Raw genomic sequence first — 21,901 nt, 5'->3', positions numbered from 1 at the left:
TGGAGTTGGATGATCAAGTCTTGAAGGAGCTCCTAGAGCTGATGGTGATGCTGGGGCAGTTTTAGGCAAGAGGCCCAACTGTATCTATAACAGGGTGAGAGAATTACTCCCTGTCCTCACTGGCAGTGGGTTTACACCGTGGTACGTGACATTGACCACTCCTTCCTGAACAGCATGGTTGGCTTCTGCAGAGCTGAAAAATAAAAGTCCATGCATATGACCGGGAAGATCAAGCAGAGCAAATGGCTGCAGCACCGAGGGCCCTGTTTTGCAAAGTCACTTTTCTTCATCCTATCCATATTTCAGAACATCTCCAACTGAGCCCCATTAATGTAATTGATTTTTAATGGCATTCTCAAAGAAACGATGTGAAGATTTTAACAGGCTATTAGGCTGAAATTAAGCCTCACCCAAACTTTCCTCCCCAGGAACAAAGGTTTCCAAAGATGCAGGGGGGCTACCCCATTCCTGCTAATGGGCAAAGAAGTGCTACAGTGACCTGGGGAAAAGGGACACTAATTCCCCATATTCCACCCCACACAGCATTGATCCCACCACGTCTAGAGACCAGAGGTTTGTAATTACAAGGGAAGGTTTTCTTATCCTTCCCACACAAGCAAGACCAGAGGGCAGCCCTAGAGGGATCAGAAGGAGAAATATCATTTGATGAGCTGGAGGTCTTCCAGGATTCAAAAAGAAGAAAAATAAAACACATGTCCTGCTTGCTTTTGGTCTCTGGGCTCCTTCATGCCAAGCAGGCATTGGCTGATTTCTCAGATCAGGCCTTTGAAACCCAAACAGCTGAGCCTGGCAAGTGGTTATAGTCCATGGCTTCAGCAGTGCTGCTTTCCCAGTGGGGCTTGTGCTGCAGGAAACCATTCTAGTCTCTGTCCTTCCCCTGTGGAAAGAGGGACCTGGCAAGAGCTTCCAACTTCTCCCTTTTATTCATTTCCTTTATGCCATGAGCCATCTCTCTTCAAAAATCTACCCGTGGTTCAAGCAATTTGAAGCCAAGACGTTATGCTGAAGACTGACTTTGCCATGGATGACACTCCTCTTTCTCTGTTCAGTCACTTCTGCTCCGGCAAAAGAGAAGTCACTCTTTTTTTTTATTCTCTAACAAATCAGTGACAATTCTTCTGGACATTTTGACTCAAAGCATGTCACCTCCCCCAAAGGTCCAATCTTTCCTCAGGTTAAAATCTGACAGACACCCACATTTGCAATTTCCCCTGTGTGGCACGCCATCGTTTTAACACATTCCCCGTGGTACACGAACACTGAGCTCCATGCAAGATTCTCCCACTCACTGTGAGTGAGCATCTGCATTTCTAGAAGATTATGCTGTTACCATCTATTTTACTTCTGATTCAAATTCTCCTCACTTGATTTCAACATTTTTAAAGACTTATTTTTACTTCTTTTGAGACATTTTAAACTCACTTTTCAACACTGTCAACCATCCTTTTTCACTAGTACATTGCCAATTCAGGTACCATTATCATCTTGATTTCTAGAGAGGTAGAAATATGGACACAAAAGAGAAAAGCAATGGCCTAAAATCCTTTATTAGCCAATAACATGGGCAGAAGAGAAAAAAGAGGACACCCAAAATCCCACTCCATTGCTCAATCTGCTCAAACTGAAACTGTGTTATCCTGTATCTGTCTCAGACACAACATTATCTGCTGCTATAGTCTCATGTTCTTTCATGCCTCCCAATTAAAGCAAGAAAATTGGATCATGCTGAGCTTCCTTTGTCCTTTTCACCTCTTGTGAAAGTCAGGGGTTACCATAATTTTATACCTGTTATAATTAGCTTTAATATTGTAACCTGGAAGGTGAAAAAACACAGTGTTCTTTTAATAATAGACTGAGTGAATCATGGAGTGGTCTTATCTTTTCCACAACTGGCAGCCATGTTTAGTAGTTCCAAATGCTCTTACATTGTACGCAAGCAACTTAAATATTTTATTCATTACTACAGAAAAAGAAATTTAAACTGTGCAACAAGCTCAGGATGAACCCACCCAGTCTAGGCTAGGAGATAAGTCTGATCACAGAACTTCAGGAATTTGTAGTGCTATTGCCCAGGAAACAGGTAAAGAAGTCTGGAGTTTGGCATCAGAAAACAAGAAAGGTAATTTTTTTGTTTGTTTATTTCAGCACATGTTTCTCAGTGTAGAGATAACCTGCACAGACCAGCGATGAGGATATAGATATTATTGGCTGATACAGCATCACATGGAACACATGGTTATGAGCTTTTGAAAAGAATGGGATTAAAAAGACACTTATGGAGTTGCTGGACTTCAATCTTTGTCCTATAACCACAGCAGCCAGGATACAGTGCTACATGTCTTTAACAAGCCAAGACTTGAGACTCTCACCTCATATTTTCCCCAAACCTACTTCTGATGACCATCCAAAGAGGTGCTACCCATCCACCACCAAATGCACCAGCCAACACTCTATGTCTTCACAGTGCAGAAATAGCTCACTGCTGCTTTACACAGCTTTTGGCTGCCACCCTTCACCCAACACTGGAGGCCAGAAAAGCAGCAGAGATTTGTCTTTGGCATTGGGAGGGAAGTTTGTTAATACTCCTACTCAGTGGGGGAGCTTTGATGCCCGACTTCTGGCATCTGGATGTGTTTTCAGGTCTGACTGAAGCCTCTTTCAGGACAGGGCCACCCTCCGACAAGAAAATTTCACCTGCCAGAATCTTCTTCTCCGTTCCAAATCCTGCAAAGGTTGGAGACCACAGCTGAGCAGATCCCTCTCCTCCCAAACGAAGGTCAAGGCGATGTTCCACCATGGCAAGAGAGCAGTAGCACTCCTGCAGCACCTGCCCTGATGGTCCCAGACCTCGCTCCTCTACAAAACCAGAACACCTTTATCCAGGTGTCTGGATAAATATCTACAATATTAGAAACCACCTTGGATTCATTTTAAATGAGTGACAATTTTCAAGCCTAGATCTTTTCCCTGAAGCTTCAGCTTGCGGGTTTTGAGGGCACACTTAACACAGCACTGGAGTATTGAAGATTGCAAGCTGTGTTACAGCCTAGAGAGAAAAAGACGTTTGATCTTTAAATCAGACATTAAGTGATGGAATACCACTACTCCTATTGATATTGTTTCATGTATAAAAAGACAAAGTTTAGCCTTGACATATACTGCTGTATTTCACAGGTCATGCTGTAACAGACTGGATCGCTGCTCTGGAGTCATGTCTCCAGCATGATTCAGAAGAAATTACAAGATAAAGGACAATTATGAAACAGCCTGTTCACATTTCCACCTAACTTATTTCAGGGAGCACCAGGAAAAGGGCCTAATCATCCTCCTTCAAAAATCCATTTCCTCTCTGGTGAATCTGTAGATGATCTCTAGGCTCCTTTGGTCTCAAGGCCCAAAACAGACTATTTCAGCTGAAGGAAATTCTTGTGATGAGTTCCATGAGTTAATTACATTTCCATTACTAAAGAAGTTCTAAAACTTCAATTTCTTTACTGATGCTTTTTGAATCCCATCAAAATAGATAGGGAAACATGATTTCCTCTCTTTTTTTTTCCTTCTTTATCTATCTCACCCTTATGAGACTTCCCTCTTAATTTTAACTCTCTCAGCCTTTTCATTTCTCCTTAAATGGACATTTCTTCAAGCTTTAATCATTTTCACAGCCTCCCTCCTAAACTCCCATGCCCAAACTTTATTCAAGGATCCTGCTGGTTCAGGATGTTTGAGACGGGGAACTAAGCCAAAAGACAGTTCAATCTTTCAGTCTCCCTTTTTTCTTTTTTAGACTGGAAAATAAGCTGAGAGCTCCAATTTAAGTTCTTTTAAGTCGTCTTTGAACCAGAACCAAGCTACGTCCAACTAAGTATTTTTGATTATAAGTTTAGTTTGAGAGCACTTCAGCACAGGGACATTTTGTAGCTGAAAAAGTCCTCCGAGCAGCTCATCTCTGTCCTTCAGTCCTTTACCTCTACAGCACGCCATGGACCATCAACACACTCCTAAACCCTTAGTCCTACACTAGCTGCTTCCTGGTTTGCAGACCCTCTCAGGGAATTTTTACAAATTTAATGAGGTGGAGGGAGTCAATTTTAGCCTCTCTCCAGAAACATCCATAAGAAACAACCTTCACAGCACCTGCAAATGGATTTATGGCACAGGTGTGACACACTGAGAGGAGCCCTCTCCTCATTTGAGAGCCCCAGGTACAATTTCTACCCCCAGTGAAGCACAGCACCACACCAGTCTCTACTTCTGATCTTTTCCTTGCTTAAACCTTACACAGTCCAGCATGAATTGCCTTGAACTGAGGCAACAGCTAAACCTGCAATTGGCTAAAATCTGGGGTTTAACTCAGGAGTGGTCTGAACTTCTTGCTCCAGAGGGATGCTTTTTGAAGTCTACAGCTGATCACGAGAACCACCTACGCACACACCCTTGTAGCCAGCTCTTGAAACCAAGTCATCCTCTCCAGCACTGGCAGAATATCCCCACCAGAAAAACCTGACCTGTTTCCTCAGTATTCCACCCATCACTGAAGAAGTAAGTTCATTTCTTAATCAAAAAATAATGAAAGGTGATTTTCCTGAGACCAGCATAGAGGAAAATGGAGGAGGGAGGAGACACAAAGCCTTATATTTTATCATCTGCCATTGATTTAGCTAATGCTGACCACGCCAGGAAGGAAAGATTTCTCATATGCATTTGAAGAACACTGTTTAGGTGGCCATGCTCCTTTGTGAGGATCAGGCAACTTTCCAAACCCCCCAGCTCACAGTACAGGTTTGACACGTGCCACATGTAGGAAGCAGGGCTTTTTTCTCAACCTGAGCTGCCAAACTTCTCCACAGCACAAAAGCAGCCTTCCCATGCCACCAGGAGTTCACTCTGCCCCATTCATCCTGCAGACACTGGTGTTACTGAACTCATTTGCAGAGGATCCCTTCCCTCCATCCCAATTCATCCAGATCCTTAAGCACAGAGAAGATCCAAGATTGCTGAAGTTTAGCAAAGAGCCTAGCCTTGGTATCAAAGAGCTTGGGTTACTCACACAGAGACCTGGAACCACTCATCTGCCTGATTCCAACTTCCAGCACTGAAGCCTTGCCCTGGCTGGAAAGGGCCACACCTTGTTAGTGGTTCAGTAAGAACAAAATGGAAGATCAATTTTCCACCTCCACAACGTTTCCCAGATGTTTTCAGAGAGCCCTGAGGAAGGCAGTGGTCCCAAAGCACCCAAAGCCTTGGGGGTGAGTTGTGGATCCAAGGAAGGATGTGTGTAGACATGACGCTGCTGTTCCTGGCCCTCGAGATTAGATTACAATTAAAACTAGGCTGATTTTCTAAATCCTCAGTCTTTTCAACAATCACAACCGGGTTCTTATCGTCTCAGATGAGCAGGCAATTCGCCATCAAAAGTTGGCCACTTGGGAACTGGGACACAGCAACAGAAGCAACGTTTGAGAAACAGGAGCCTGAGAAATCCTGCACACTCCTCCTCATCTGATCATGAGACAGCGCTCAACACCACACAGAGGACTTAGGTGTTCTTTTAGTTTGTTGTTTTTAAACTGGGAAGCATTAAGAAAATGAACATTAGAACACTTTATAGCTGCATTCATATTTGCTGTTTTGCTTTTGAACTCCTAATATTCACACCCAGCTACAATAGCAGCTGGGTATGCAGTCCTTTCCACCTGTAGAGGAGCAAGCAGTCAAGCAGAAGCCCACACTACGTGATTGCTAGGGTAGGATTAGACATTCAGAGCAGATCACAGGGTCCAGAGTCCTCTTCCTACCTGCAATCTTACCAATTGCCTTTGCACGGTACAGCTGGTCCCCTCCCAAGAGATAATATTTCCCTGCCACCAGCCTTCCTTTGAGAGCCATAAAAAGCTAAAAATGATATCTGGACTCTGGACTCCTGATCCTGCCTGGCTGTGATGAGAAGGTATATCTTCCTTTTTCTTGGGATGGCCACTTTTACTTTACAGCTGCCCACCTTCAGGGCCACGGAGATGTAAGCGCCCTCAGAGAGTGTCCAACAGTCCCCCTCTTTGTGAACAAAAAGCTTCAAAGAAACATAAACAGGCACAAAACATGGAAAGTAGCAGAAGATGGGTATGTGAAGAAATGCTTTTGTTTCCTCTCTCTTTAGAGAAAAGCTCTCTGTATGTGCCTCAACTTTCTGGCTCCTTGTTGTGTGGTACATCATTCATCAGTTCACATACCAGGTATTCGATACCTTGCAGTCACTTCGAATAAAATATGAGAGAAGCACATCAATCTCATTATCTATTTGCCCTTGAGAAGCACTCTGACCTGAAACGTTTGATTTGCCACCACCAGAGCAGAGCTGTGCTTCAAGGACAACTTCTGCCAGGGAAGGGCCGTCCCCACCTGCGGGTCCTGAGGATCTGTGACCATCTGCAGCCTTCCTCTAAGCACAGCCCGGAGTCCTCCTCTGCTCAGGGAAGTCTTCTACTAATTTAGCAGCCAGCCACACAATTACACACCCACCTGTTTAACTCAACCTGCCTCTACCCACCCCCACCAAAATCAATGCGCAAAAGCCACTATAAGTAACAAAAAATAGACAAGAGACCTAATTAACACTCCACCAGGCTCAGCGTGGCCTGGGACCCCCTTTGCTAGGTGAAACAAGCCCAGAGGAAAAGCAAGCTCCAGTCCCAAGGAACCTGCTGCCACATTGGGCAAAAGTGGTTGTAATCATGCATAAAAGGAAACAGGGCCATTTTGAAGGTGGGTTCAGAGCCCAGAAATCCTTCCTCCCTGTCCAGCACCTTATCCTTTGAAGGAAACTGCTTCTTCAGCTCCCCAAGAGCCCAGATGGCCAAGGGATAGAAAATAGAAGAATTTCAAACTATTTTTGACTGTTTAAACTGAGACCTCACACGCTCTCTTCCCTTCCAGTTACTAACTACTCATTTTCTCTGCCTCAAAAAAATAAAATTTAGTTCCTTGCCTTCCTCCATTACTGCCCACAAACTCCAGCCAGATCTCTGGTTAACACCTTGCATTCAGGAAAACAGGTGACTTCCCTTTGCCTTGTCCTGGTTTTGGTTTGTTTTTTTTTTTTATCTGATTCAATTTCAGAAGGCACCCTTAGCTTTTCTGAGCCAGGATGTATCCATCCATCATTGGAGCATAAAAGAAATTGAAAACAAGGATCAGCTCCATTAAAATCTATGGAGGCTTTGCTCTTAGCATGACTCATGCACAGTGCTAATAGCAATCAGCTCGTCCATCACCACCCATACTGTATAACCATGCAAAGAGACTTACTCGTTTTCCCTGTGATAACTCATCAACATGAGGCTTGTCCCTCTTAAGTATCCATTTTCCCAACTCCTGTTGCTGCTCAGCTTTGCTTTCTAGCACGGAAGTGCCAGGAATTCCACGTCAGAAGAGAAATCTAAATTTCCCTGCTCCTACCCCCTTTATTCCCTAGGTACGTGGATCTGAAGTTTATAAACAAAGCACTAAACATGCTGTCTAAAATGATACTGGAAGGGCATCCAAGGAGTTCTATTTCATTTAACTTTGGTGTTCAAATTATTATATTCTGTGGTTATTTGTGAGCAGGAAGCTTGAAGGGGTTTGGGGAGTACCCAAGAGTCAGTCACATCAGACCCCATAATTCAGACATCCAGCAGAAGGGCTTCTGAATGCACAGGAACACGCAGGTGGACCAAAAAAAATACTGAAGACTACAGGTGTCTGTGTATATGCTTTAAGTATCCCAGCCCTCAAGCAGACATTCACTTCTTCAATATTTCATGGTCACATTACACTCCACACTGTCTAGGAGGTACGTCCACCTTGAGTATGGACCAGGGGTCCATATCCTGCTGCGCAGACCAGGCTCAACGGTTCTTATGCCTCCTCCTTTGACAGTCATCACTGCAACCAAGGCTGCTGCTGCTCCTCATACACTGCACCAGGAATAGCATCTCAGACTGCCCACATACTGAGATGATCCTGGTAACTAGGAAAGCTAACATCGGGGATGAACAGGTCTTTATTATGCTACTAAATGAGTTACCTTCCAAATTATTAGCATCACCAGGAGCTAGGAGCACATTTCTCAGTCATCCAGACAATCAAAATAATTCTAGCTTTTATAATTTGTTCCCGACAGCCTGAGACATCAGTAGCAGCACAGAGACTTTGTGCACATCATTTGGCAGCTCCAGGCCTGGCACACGCTGTCTCTGCCAGTCCCACCCAGAGATCCAGGCAGCTGATCCAACTGGCTCAAGAAGCTACCAGGACTCTTCGAGAGTGTTCAATCCAGGCTGACTGAAAGCCAAAAAAATTAACTCTGCTCATAAAGGACAGTGCATGATGCTGTCAAGCGCTCCATTTATTTATACCAGTCTTCAGCAACTCTTGGTTAGGACAAACACTGCACACAGTTGTGGTCACTACCTCCAAGAAGATATGGTGGAATTAAGAAAGGACCAGAGCAACAGCACAAGTCGGCGGTGCACGGACAAGCTCTCACGTCAAGGGTGATTGGGCAGCATAGATGTCTGACCAAGGAAATGCTGGAGGCTCATAAAATCACAAGCACAAAGAAAAAGGAATTCATATTCTCCAGATCTTACTATACAAAATCCATACAAATTACTTATTATGCAAAATGCACCCATGGAAATCTCCAAAAGTGAGCTAAAAGCATAAACAGCCTCCAAAACACAACCAAGGAGGATGGTCCCCTCAGACCACGCAGTTTAAAACCCATGAGACCCATAATTTTTTTCTCAAAAATCCCTAGACTACTGAATTTTGGTATTCAAGAACATAAGGTTTGTTTTATGCATTTTATGTCCGGCGTTCTTCCCCTTGGCAGCCACACTATTGCACCAGCTCCAGCCAGAGAGGACACTTGTAGTTTAGAATTTGGATGCTATTGTATCCAAAGCCCAGGGCACCAGGAGAAATCTTCCCATGAACTCCAACAGGAAGAGGTCTGAACCCTCGAGGCCCTGAACCCAGGCTCACAGCTCCATCCACAGCTGTCTGAGGGGTCTGGATGGAGAGAGGACTTTGTCTGGGTTTCTGAGGTTTCCACCCCAAGACAAGTTACAGCAACAGAGTAACAGGTCTCTTTGGTCCTACCCTGGGAATAGTGCATTAAGATCATACAGTCCCTGGCCAGTTGAAAAATGGCATTTTTGTGTGATTTAGAGCTGGCTAATGGGTGATGTCATCACTGGAATGAATGCAATCCCATAAAAATGTGAAAATAAAATGAGCAGGAGCTATAAAATATATGTGTCTCTCCACAAAAGCAACACGCGCATCACAGCAGGGCAGCTTTCCTCGATACTCATCTACAACTGGAGGAGTTTACAAGAAATAACTAAAAAAAATAACAGAGAAAAAAAAAATCTTTCAAGAAGGAGCAACCTATTATTTTCCCAGGCCTTTATTAACAGCAAATCAGCATGATCCCTTCAAAGTAAATGAGAAAAAGGCACCACAGCGTTACTGTGGAAAGAAACTGAGGGAGCGTTTTCTGAAAAAACAAACCAAGCCCTTTTGGGCCACTGTCTGTTAGACTCCAGTTCAGCTCAATAGGATATTGATCCTGCCTGCATATAACCCAGCCCTGATTTATTTTCTGATTAACAAGTTCTACTGTTTGATTTTGACAAACAAAATAAACAAAATGTCCATCGCTGCAGGTAAATATATATGTATTTATCAATAAAACCAATGTTCAGACATTGAGTAGCAAAAAAAGAGGTTGGAAAAAAAAACCACAGGTGGAAAGGGATACTGCATGATCATTGTTATATTTACATAAGGGTAAGTTCAATAAATGCAGAGCCTTCCCCCACAACCTCCTCCAAAGCACACCCAGACACTGGCTGGCCTTCTTCCTATGGAAACAGCTAACGAGAGCAAAGCTGCTCTTTGCTTTTATGGGTTTTAGCTAAAAGCTGAAAATGAGACCAGATTTTCTGACATTTCACCATTTACCTTAATAAAAATGTGCACTCAACAGGATTAGCAGGTGTACGGCTCTGCATGTGGTATCATGAAATGCATTTTCATGATCTTTCATGCTTACACAGGAAAAAAAAAAAGAAATCAAAATCCCTCTATAATATTGAAGATCAATGTGAAAATGAGCTCAGGAACTGAAGGCTGCTCACTGCCTGGGAAACACAAAGTAACATTTTCAAGTAGAAATCTTGCACATATGGCAAAGGAAAGCTTTTGATAGAGTAGTAAAATGATATTTCAAAAACTGATGTCCTACCTATCTATATTTATAAGAACACATTAAGTACCAGTATAGTGCTGTCCTTTTTCATTATTCTCTAATAAATTACAGAACCTCCTTGATCATTTTTTGGAAATGCACAGATCTGAGACTACCTTCCACAGAAAAGAAAATTAAGGTCCCACTTGTGTCACCACCCCACAGCCCCCCCTTGGAGAACTGTCAGTAGTAAATGTTCTTCCTCGGCAACCTGCCTTTAAAGTCTAGATGCAGAAATGCCAAGATGATGTCTGTCTCCAACAAAGGACCTTGCTCAGAATTCCCCTTGTTAGGGCAGGTAATGGCCAGACAAAAGTGTTTCTGGCCAGTGAAGGAAGCCCAAGGAAGAGGATCTCCTGCTTTCTAACACAGACCCATGGCAACACAGGAGAGAGCTAAGAACATAATAAGGAGCTGGGAAATTCCGAGCAAAACACAACAGGCTACAGAGAAAACACTAATTCAATCCCCTGTGTGAAGCTGCAGATCTTTCAGCCTTATTTCTCTACTATAGGTCCCTCCATCTCATTACTGGGTTTGAAAACACAGCCCCCGATTCAGGAAAGCATTTATCTAACCAAGCACACCAGTAACCCTTTTATTTTCAGTAGCTCCCTCCCCTGCCCCACAGACACGAAAAATTTGGCACGAGCTCAAGCACCTCTCTAAATCCAGCCCTGGAATTACAGGATTAGAGGGCTGTGGATTTCCTCAGTGGAGATGACTCCTGGACTTAATGTCGATCAGTTTACACTTTGCCTTCCCCGCATCGCCTGCCTGGTGGGAAGTCCATGTACAAGACAATTTCAATACAGCCCAGCCAGCATCACCATTGGAAACCAGCAGCTTTGACGTTAACAGGATTGTACTTCAAAAGAATACGCATGTTTGCAGATGGCAACAGGGTTCCTTATTACAGCTGTCTAATCAAGCCAATATTCCGCAATTATGCTGCGAGATCAAACAGGGCTGCAAACAGCACTCACAATAAAACCCGCACCAGTGAGATGCCGGTGTCACGCCTCGAGCATCGCTCAGTGGTTCCACAGGCACACGGGATGCTTCAGCTACAGCCACAAAACTTTGAACATCTCAGTCACAGCTAGGCAGTTTGGAAAAAAAATAAAACAGCTATTTCGATTCTTAGCCTCTGTTTATGAAAAAAAAAAATAATCTAGAACACGCCTAAACAAATAACAGTATGGCTGTAATTCAGGAAAGCTTTTATGTATAGCCTTAACTTTAAGTACAGAACCACTGGAGTCAGCTGAATTCAAACGTGTACTTGACTGCTTTGCTGAAGGATAAATTAAACTGCGTGCCAAAGTGCTTTCCAGAATCAGGGCCTTGATTTTATTTTATGTTTTTTTTTTAAACCCCACAAAAGGGCATAGAGCTAACCAGGAGTCAGAACATACCATCGGTGTGAATAATTGTAGCATCTGTGCTAGTTCTCTTTTCATCCTGGTACCCCCTATGCTTCCAAGTATGTAAATCTGATTCTCCTTGTGGCTCCACCGAAGTTTCTATTGATTAAATACCCAGCCCCAGCAGCAGGAGAATCAAGCCCTGCATATTTATTTTCTTCCTCTCAATACATAAAAGAATTCCCTTTGGCCTCTCAATTGCTATATCACATGGTATGCTGAATGCAAATAGAATTACAGTGATAATGTAGCTAATGAATACATTTGTATATGTATGCAAGCATTTTCCTAACAGCCTTACATCGCTAACCAGACCAAAAAATATATATGTTTGTCACACACAGTCGCAGAGAAGGTGTGTAAAATGAGTGCATATTAATAACAAGAGCCAGACTGCAGTCTTCTGGGGGAAAAACTAACTGAAATCCTTCCAAGATGAAGGCTGCAAGATCAGGACCTCACGCAGACCTTTGGAACGTTTCCTTTGGAGCTTTAAAGTATAATTTGTAGACCATAAGGGTTACTTAATGTTTGTGTTTTCGTTATCCACTGGCATCATGCTGCATTTATATAAATAGATACAGTAACTGTTGTAACGTACAACATAAAAATACTGTAAGCATTTCCAAGAAAGAAGTTAGTGATATCATTTCAAACCAGGGTACAAAATACACAAGTAACATTTTTCAGCTCCATCCTTTAGAAGACAAGCACCTTCTCTGAATTCTTTTCAGAAAAGTTATTTTATAGCAGACCAAATTCATTCCTGCAGAAACTTACTGATTTCAGAGTTATAGTAGCTTAAAAATGGGATGCACTTAATTTGTTAGCTCACTCCATGTTGACTTTTAAAGTCATCCTGTAATATCAGAAGACAGATGGATTTAAATCAGGTTCAAGTACCCACTGGCAATTAGAACATGCAAAGTCTGAGAGATGTCAGTGTCTGGGTAAGATACACGCCAGCATATATTCAAATAAATATCCTCAAAACCTCCTTTTAGTTGGTTCAAACAACACTTTAAAAGTGATTCATTCAGCACAATAACCATTACTTAAAGATAGTAAGGTCAGAAATACAGTATTTTAGTACTATTTCACTAAAATCACTTCCTCCACAGTTAAAAAAAAACAAACACCACAAATCAAACAAGAGTGCCCCTTAAACCTAGGGGAAAAAGACGTCACTTACCCTGTGAGGACCACGACAAAATCCATCACGTTCCAACCATTTCGGAGGTAAGAGCCTTTATGAAAAACAAACCCCAGAGCGATGATTTTTATACCAGCTTCAAAACAAAATATTCCAATAAAGTACGGCTCAGTGTCGTCCTGAAAAAGGATAAAAATCAAAGGTGTCAAGGTGATGCCAATGCTTCTGTACTGACAGCAAGAGTCACATAAACAACTACGTGCACCAACTTCACGCCCTTTTCATCTCTCTGACCAGAACTGAAGCCAAAAGGTTCAAGTTTACTGGAACTAAGTACAGAGAAGAGTTTCATTACTATTTATCTGAAGGTAAATTTGTTTTCTCACATTGGAAATTCTATTTGCCTTTATTCTGATCATTTCACCCCCCACTTCCCACCTTCACTCAATATTCCGGAGGGAATTTTGGTATTGTGCTCTAAGGGTATATTTAAACTTGAGATCACATATTTCTGTAGTTATTGACACGGAAGAAAACACGTGCTTTACAATTCATCCAGGAAACTGAAACAAGAGCATATCTCAGGGAGTAAGAGGCAGCACAGCGAGCTTGCAAACACTGGCAGGAAATTATTTATTTATCATTTATTCCATCAGCTCTTCCTTCACTCTCCTCCATTTTCTCAATTTCTACAGCTGCAGTCTCATTTGTTTTCCTTTCTCTGTGTATCTGATTTAGGGAGAAATCCCCATTCTTTTCCCTTAACAGCAGAAGAGGGAAGGTTTGTGCCTCAGGCCTGCAGTACAAACCAAAGCATGCCATGGGCTCAGAGCTCCATCTCCTAGCTCACGAGAGAGAAAAGACATGCTCAGTCTCCACAGTTTCACTAAACCACTTTTTTCATCTATTCCATCAGATCCCTCAGTATTACACCTTATCAACAAGAGCTTCAACACAAATTGAATGCCAAATGGAAGCATTCACGTTCAAAAGGAAGATGCAGGCAAGAAATGGGAACAAAGCGAGAGGTGAAAGCAACAGGCATCAGTTTCAAGAACATGTTAATTAGCTTTGGCACCTGTAACCAATTTTCAAATGTGCCTTGTATCCCTGATTTCAGCTGAAGTCAATGGAAGTAGAGCAGCCCTACCCAAAAGGAAGCAAATTCTCAAATTAAGAAATCAGGGATATTTGTTCCAGTGGCTTCAGCATTTCTGACTATAAGGACCTAAAAAGTTGAGCTGCTGCCTGATGCACAGTTGTTTACATTTTGCAATTCTAATAATGACAAAAGGTGATTTTTAGTTCTCTTATACAGAAAGAACAGGAAACTCAAGTCTTGTAGCCACAGAACAACAAAAGAAGCAGTTTTGATGTGAGAATTTATTTTACAAGTCTGGTAACCCTTGCTTGACTCCGACGCAGCACTGGCACACGGATCCGTTCTTTAGGCATATTCCTTGTTAGAGGAAGCCAGGTTTGTCACACCTGGAAGACCAACATAACAGCATACCCCTTCCAAAGTGGCTTACAATGTATACCCAACTCAGCAAGTCAACCACAAAACACTAATTACTGAAGATGCCTCCAAGCTGTTAGAAATTACTGCTTCTGGAGAAGCTTTTCCACCAGTGGCTGAATTAAAGTTTTGTTTCCTGCAAAGCAGCACCCCATATCCCTACACACCTCAGTGACCCCAGCTCCTCCATATACTTCATCTTTCACCCTATGTCACCTCCACTCCCCTTTCACCTTTCCTAACCTGACAGCCCCAGCAACTCCACCTCCCATTCCCCTGTGGCCAGGCAAGATGACCAGTCACCTGCAGGTAGCACACATCCTGACTGGCCAGATGGCAAAAACAGAGCAGGTGACTGGTGAGCTCACACTGTAGGCTTTTGGGTGAAATGAAGGCAGCAACAGGGGTGGGGGAGGGACGGACACACCAAAACCAACCCAAACCTGGCTTCTTCTCCAGCCAAGAAGCTGTTCCCACAAATGGCAGCACCTCCAAGCCCTCTGCCCCTCCACAGAACCTCACTGACACTGCTCAGAAGGTACAGAAGCTATCACTGACAGCCCAAGAAACTCCAGCTACCCACCACAGTGCTATTCACCCACAGAGAAGCAGGAACAAGACCAGGCCATCAGGCCTTTTATGACCACCAACGTAATCCTACAATAAGAGTCTTCTTCCAGCACTTACTCCACAGCAAGAGCTAAAGGCATCCCAGTACAGAAAATAGGGAAATAAGAATCAGAAATTTTAATGTGGGACTTCAGGAGAAGTTACCTCACTGCTGCTCTGCTTTCCCTTGTGCACACAGGAGATCTCTAACAGCCTGGTCTGCCTTCTCTTCAACCCCACCACACGTTCTACTCCAACAAGTGTACAAAATCTTTGCAAGCAAAGGCCTCCTAGCCCATCTTATATTTCCATCCCCCAACTACTAGCATACCTTTAAAAATAGCTCTTCTAACAGAAAAAAAAAAAAAAAATATATATATATATACCTTTACCCACATGCACTCCCCCTCATTACTCCCTCACTTCCTGGAAGCCTTATATCTCCTCTGTTACCAGTCGTTTGCTCAATCTAGGTCAGGTGCCTTGTGATTACAGCTCCCAGCTTTAAAGAGCCAGGCTTCAGGTACTCAAGGGTTTGACAGAACATGTTCTTCCCAAAGCTAGGACTACACAGAGCTCTTAGGAAGTGGGTCAAAGTACTTCTTGTCAGCTTCTAGTGAAACCGGAAGGCTCACAGATGGGTTTGGGTATTTATTACAGAGACAAACTGTCATCTATAGGGTTGGCAGTGAGTAGCTGGGGAAATAAGAGGGGGTAGAAAGAGGGTCTTTTCTAAAGCCTGTCTAAATTTACAATAATTTAGCCGAAGAATCAGGGCAGCAACAATGGGATGAAAAATAAAATTTATGCCCCATTAGGCAGCGGTGCCTACTTCTGAAAAAAAAAGATTCGCAAGACTGTGCATGACAGAAGGAGCTGGAGGGCAAGGACATGGGTGACAAGCCCTGTGCAACGCTGAAATGGCACTGCTGTTGGCTCAGAAATCCTGCTGCCAGGGCATCCTGCAGCCCCCTTCAGACAGGAGGCTGTGCTGCTGCTTGGGTTCAAGAGTGGACAAGCAGGTGATGATGAGTATCAGTGTGCGTGCTTGGAAGGAGGGTGGAGAATCTGGGCAGCAGCCAGAGCTGTGCCAGCAGGTTGTTTGCTGTGGACACAGCAAAGCTTGAGACTGGGCCAAACACACATTTAATCAATATGTTTCAGATCAGAAACAAGTCCTGAGTCTGGAAAGTCATTACTATTCCCAGTCCATGTCCTAGTGTCTTTTCTTGGCCTTTGGATGTGACAGCCTTGAGAGGTTTGGGTGTGTAAGGCTTTGTTCTTGCAAAGGTTAATATGAACAGCTCACATATGACTGCACAAAGTGCCTGTGGGACAGCATAAAGAATTAAACCCATTAGTAGAGTGCAAGAGCTGTCATGCTGAATATCTGAGAAAAGTTATATTCTGTCCTTACATCAAAAAACACCCAGGGGAGCCTGCAGTGGCACGCAGCTGAACATCCTACACATCCACCAGTGTCTTCAAACAGGGAATGCCCCAGAGCGGGGCAGAAAATAGGTTTTCTGTCCTGCACGTTCTGGTCTCTGTCACGCTGGGACAAATCTATGGTCTACTGAAGCTTCTCATGAAAAACTGAGAAATTAGGAAGGAGACAGGGAGAGAACGAGTGTGTCTCAGCCCAGACAGCCAAGAGTGTCATGAGCAAGGCATCCACCTGCAAGACCCTTCAGGGCTCAGATGTTGAAGCTCACATTCCCACGTCTGGAGCTCTCACCACCAGGCTCTGGGCCACGCAGTAGTAACTCCCTCAGCACCTTTTTGGTTGGCATCACTCCAGGGTGTACAAACAGTGCAATATTTATTGGGACAGAGAGAGAGACTGACTCTACAGTCTATTGGCTAAAGCACTCAGCTGAGATGGACAACATCAAGTTTGTAGCATTTCTGTTCCAATGGATAGTTACTGATGTGAAGTAAATGCTTCCAACAGCCAAAGCATGCACAACTCTCAGCTCAGAGCAGGCAGGAGCCTAAGGAGTAGGTGATCATGCTGCTATTGGAAGAGTGAGCTTATTTCTCTTGTCTGAAGAGCAAGGACCTGAAGTCAATGCTTCAGTTCACCACTAAATGCTTTGACCACCAGACTGCTGTTTTTTCAGAGCCCTGGGTTTGACCGGACTTTCCATCCTAGAGCCAAGTCATGTTTTTCTGTGCTACAAAATACATACAGAAAATGGACAGAGGAAGATTAGTCATAATGTAGCCATTCCAGTTCTTGAAATATTGCATATACTGAGACATCACTTGTTCTTCCCATGTGCTTAATTAACCCTGCTTGACAAGTAACATGAGCACAGAAAACAGCCAAGTGAGATTGCACTGCGGGGTCATATCTTGGGTCTCTGGGGAGATACATAGAAGAAAATTTTGATTAGAGGAGAAAAAGCATGAAAAGGTTTGTGTGGATTCCTCTTTTTCTCAGCCTTAACAAACAGACAATCTCAAGATTTTTTTTTGTCTTTGTATCTGTGGCACAAAATATCTGGGCAGCTTTGGGTTTCCTTCAACAACTCTGCTTACATCTCCCAGTCATAAAAGGCTTGTGATGTGCATCTCATATCCTTAAGATGGATTAACTCTTCAGTGATGAGTTCCCCTCACTCCAATTTAGAGATTTTTAATGAACCCAGGAGAAGGAAAGGTATATCCATAAATCACTAACCAGAAAAACCACCCAATTCCATTCCTGCCAAAGACAGCAAGAAAGCACCTGCTGTTCTGCGTGGACTTATAATTTGGCCCAGCAAACCTGTAAATGTATGGGAATGTTTGCCCACTCTGGTTTAGCATGGATTTGTATCATTTTCAGTGAAACAACTTACAGTTTGTGGAAGCGGCAGGAACATTTTAAAGAGGTTTCACTTTGAAAGCCAGGAGACAATTTTCCTTATTCACATTGCTTTGTCTTTCCAGCATGTGTTGAAAATAGAAAATATTTTATGACTTGTAAAGATTCTCAGTGTTATTCTATGATAAACCCTTTATACTTCAGAGTTACAAATGTCCTGTAGTTAAAATGGCTTCAGAATATCTGGAACAATGACAGTGTTGCACAGCAGCATTTGGGACAAAAATATGGGGTTAATTCTTCCTTCACCACCAAAGCAGAGCCAACAAGGTGGAGACTGTGCATTTAACTCAGTCAGTTATCTTACACTATTTGGTGGTAATGCCAGTGCCCCCCTTTGGAACAATTTTGGCAGGTACTGAAAGTGTGTGTGCAGTACTGGGCACTGGAACATGGAATTTATACAGTGGGGGAAATGACCAATAAAAGATTCTAGGATCTCCTTACAAACCTAGGGTTATAGATGAACACAGAAACAACACACTGCTCATACCTACTGCTGCTTAAAATAACCAAAGGGTTACCAAGCCAGAACATCCACAAAACTACTTTTCCCCTTCAATAGTCCCTATGCTCATAACTGTGGAAGGTGTTTCCCCAGCTCAATCATCACCCTGGGTCTAAACCTCTGCTTTGCTCACTGACCCAGGCTCGCCTTGCCAGCCCATCCCAAAACGTACAGTGACGTGTTTAAGGGTAGAAAGATCAACATACATGCATGTTCTTAATTTTTTCCTCATGTCTTCTTAAGTAGAAATAATTCGAACAGAAAGAGAGGAAGCAAACACAAGGTAGGTGGGCAGCCAGCATCAGCAGGTACATTTCCAAACAGACTGTACCAACCACCTGACCCTGAGGCTCTCTCTAGGTCTATTACTTATCCACTTTTCCCCATTTCTGAAGAACAAGATCGAGGGAGTTGCCCACTGGTATGGACCAACCTTGGAAACTGTAGCAACCGGCGTTCAGAGGCTCTAGCTGTTGGCAGCAAGCCTAATATTATTTTTGTTTGCATAATTTAATATCTACAGGTAAAACACATATGGATCTATATTTATTCATTCTTTGAACATGCACCAGGATTAATTCATTTAGGCATGGAAGATGTTCCAGGTCATTAACAGCAGGAGAAAAATCAAACCAAACATTACTCATTTTTCCTATAGTGATGATAAATGGGAGAATTATTTTGAAGCTATTCTTTTCTTTTCTTTTGAAATAAGGTAATTGGGCTCATTACCATAAAGCCTGCAAGTAAATTATTTTCCTCTGTAAGTTGATTTCTTTTTTTGGAAGGGAAGTGTAATCATCTAAACCCAAAGTTTGCTTTGTAGGGTCCTTGATATATGCTGTAGCAGGAAGATAGCTGAAAGACATACGAACCTAAAAGGTTACTCTGTTCTACCACTTCCTGGGAAAATATCACAGAAGTTAATTTGATTCTGCAGATAATTCTGAGCATTTGGCAGTCCCTTCCTGTCGTGGTTTATAGACAAGCTAAGTTTGCTGCTCTTCTAATCATACTGTAAGGTCTGCAATTGGGCAGGGCTGCCTAGAGTGATGAAGCATTCTTGTGAAGATGGGACTGGGAGGTTAGAGTTATACTTGTTGTCACGGAGTTATTTTTTCTGATTGTCAGGTCAATGCCAGTTTGTTTACGTGTGGATCTTTAAAATATATATATACACTCAAAACAGTGGGGAGCTGACTGCTTTTTGTATTAGATCAGAAACAAAACAAAACAAAAAATTGTAAATAAATTAATAGAACTCACCAATCTCTCTGACATTGGTGTCTTGTCTCCATCCGGCAAATGTTGTTCCAGAGCCAGCACAATACAATTGGCTATGATTGTAGCTAAAATCATGTATTCAAATGGAGTGGGGACCAGAAGTTAAAGAAGACACTAGACAACACAAGGACAACTTCATCTAAATCCCTTTCCTACTTAAACAGTCACATTAGTTGAGCATTCTAAGATCTCTCATCTTTTTTGAAGACATTTAGTCTCCTTGACTTCCTCAGTCCTTTCTGGGGTGTCTTTGGAAGAAAAGTAGGAAATGTTCTCCCTGCTTTGAGAGAGTTAGTGATTACACAGAATCTGAGCTGCTCAAGGAATTTGGGAGCAAGAAACCAAATGATCCAGAGGAAACAAAAAGCTATTAATAATTATTATTTTTAAATGAGATTGATAAGCTAAACTAAATTGAATTCGGCCGAATGCCATCTGCTGAGTTCTTCAGACGTTCTCTGTCATTTAACTCGAGCGCAGAGTGTAAATAAACGACGGGCTAGAAAAGTTCGATTTAGAGCATCTACGCAGGTCCAAAACCTGAATTACTGCTAAATTGCAACGCCGGCTCCGGGTGCGAACCGAACCGCCAGCGCCCGGCTGGGACGGACGAGGGGAGCGACCCCCCGGGGAAGGAGGCAAACCCCATTTTGGGTGCCCCCTTTGCCTTTCGCCCTCGTCTCTAACCCTGAGCCGTGCCGAGCACAGGGCGGAGCCCCCAGGGGTGGGCGAGGAGTCTGCTCAGCACCGCGGGGAGCTCCCCGTCAGCACCACGGACAGCTCCCCTTCAGCACCGCGGAGAGCTCCCCGTCAGCACCACGGACAGCGTCCTGCCCCGGCGCTGGGGGAGGCCGGCGGCCCCACGGAACCCGCAGCGCTGTGGGTCCCCGCCCCACACTTCAAGGGGAAAAGGGGGGGACGAGTGGCCCCAGAGGCAGAGGAGGGGGAGGCTGCGTCTGGCCTGGCAGGGGCCGCCACGCTCTGCCCCCCTCCCCGGCCTCCCAGCTTGTTTACTCAGACTTGAAGGCAATGGGAAGGAGAAATGGCTGTGGAGAGACAGCAATCCCTGTGATTTTATCATCTGGACAGAAAGATGAATACGTGTGTGTGTGTTTTCAGGGGGGAAGGGAAGTACATTGGACTCTACCGGTTTGTTGTTTGTTTGGTTGGGTTTTTTTCCTGTTAGCCCCCCCTCAGGAAGTGAAAACTAGGGAAGGCTGAATGGGAGCTGGGCTCTGTGGCAATGGAAAGTGTTGCTAGGAGGATGGAAGGAGGCCTTGCTGCTGTTAGCTGGGGATTAATAGGTGTGTGATGATATCAAATGAAAAGAAAACAACCAGCTCCCTTGAGATCACCGGTGTAACGCACTCATGCACACACACACGCACACATACACTGTATCTACTCCCTGGTAACCTCAAACAGTCTGCTTCCCTCTTCTCGTGGCTCACAACCCCACTGTGTGCATTACAAGCAAAGCCCCCTTCCGAGGAAGATCTCTGCAGCTCACTTGGCCTGGGAGCTGGTTCTGAGACAGAAAGCATCTGCCCCTTTCACAACACAGCAGATGATCCTTCTCTCCACTTACTGCCTCCCTCTGCCACAAAGCTTTCCTTTTTTAATTTTTTTTTTAGTACAGCCTAAGCTTAGGCTATGCACCTAATCAAAGTGATGAGATTCGTGTTGATTCTAATGTATTTAGGAGGTGATGTACTAAAAAGCCTAGCTGCAATGATTATATTAATGGGATTTGCAACATACCTTGTCTATCAACATCCCTACTATCACTGCAGCTTAAATGTTAAGGTGTCACCATTTTTATCCCACGTTCCTTCTTCTATTCGGAGTGAGAAAAAAAGAGTTCAAAGGCTCTAAGATGGAAATAAGCATCAGGATTCATTAGCATGAATCTCACAGAACCCTTCGCATTTGGCTTAAATTGTCGGAAATGTAAATCTAGACAACTGTATATGTCAATGTAAATGTAAATCTATACAACTGTATATATGTCACACCTAAACACACACTGAAATTCACGTATGTCTTACACACACCCCAGTGTAGTCAAAAAACCACACTCCACCGTTCCCATTTCCTACGCTACCCAGCCACACGGCCGTGCGTGATGTCGGACACACAGATCCATGTCACACACACCCATTGCACACACACTGGATCACACACGCACGTCCACATTAGCACCAGCCACTC

General features: G+C 43.5%; 1 protein-coding gene across 1 annotated transcript in view; it reads right to left on the bottom strand.

The window, feature by feature from the left end:
* CACNA1B (calcium channel, voltage-dependent, N type, alpha 1B subunit) overlaps positions 1-21,901 on the bottom strand; it is a 330,920-nt gene that overhangs the window by 308,578 nt on the left and 441 nt on the right. The window contains exons 2-3 of the mRNA XM_014952366.1: positions 19,673-19,778; positions 12,938-13,077 (exon numbers count right to left, since the gene is read on the bottom strand). Of these exons, the coding sequence (XP_014807852.1) occupies positions 12,938-13,077; positions 19,673-19,778 (246 nt within the window). The remainder of the gene's footprint in view (positions 1-12,937; positions 13,078-19,672; positions 19,779-21,901) is intronic.

This window comes from Calidris pugnax, unplaced genomic scaffold (genome assembly GCF_001431845.1).
Source record: "Calidris pugnax isolate Ruff unplaced genomic scaffold, ASM143184v1 scaffold135, whole genome shotgun sequence".
In the NCBI taxonomy this organism is placed as follows: Eukaryota; Metazoa; Chordata; class Aves; order Charadriiformes; family Scolopacidae; genus Calidris; species Calidris pugnax.
The sequence above is the reverse complement of the archived record's forward strand: the minus strand, read 5'-3'. Positions and strand labels throughout refer to the sequence as shown.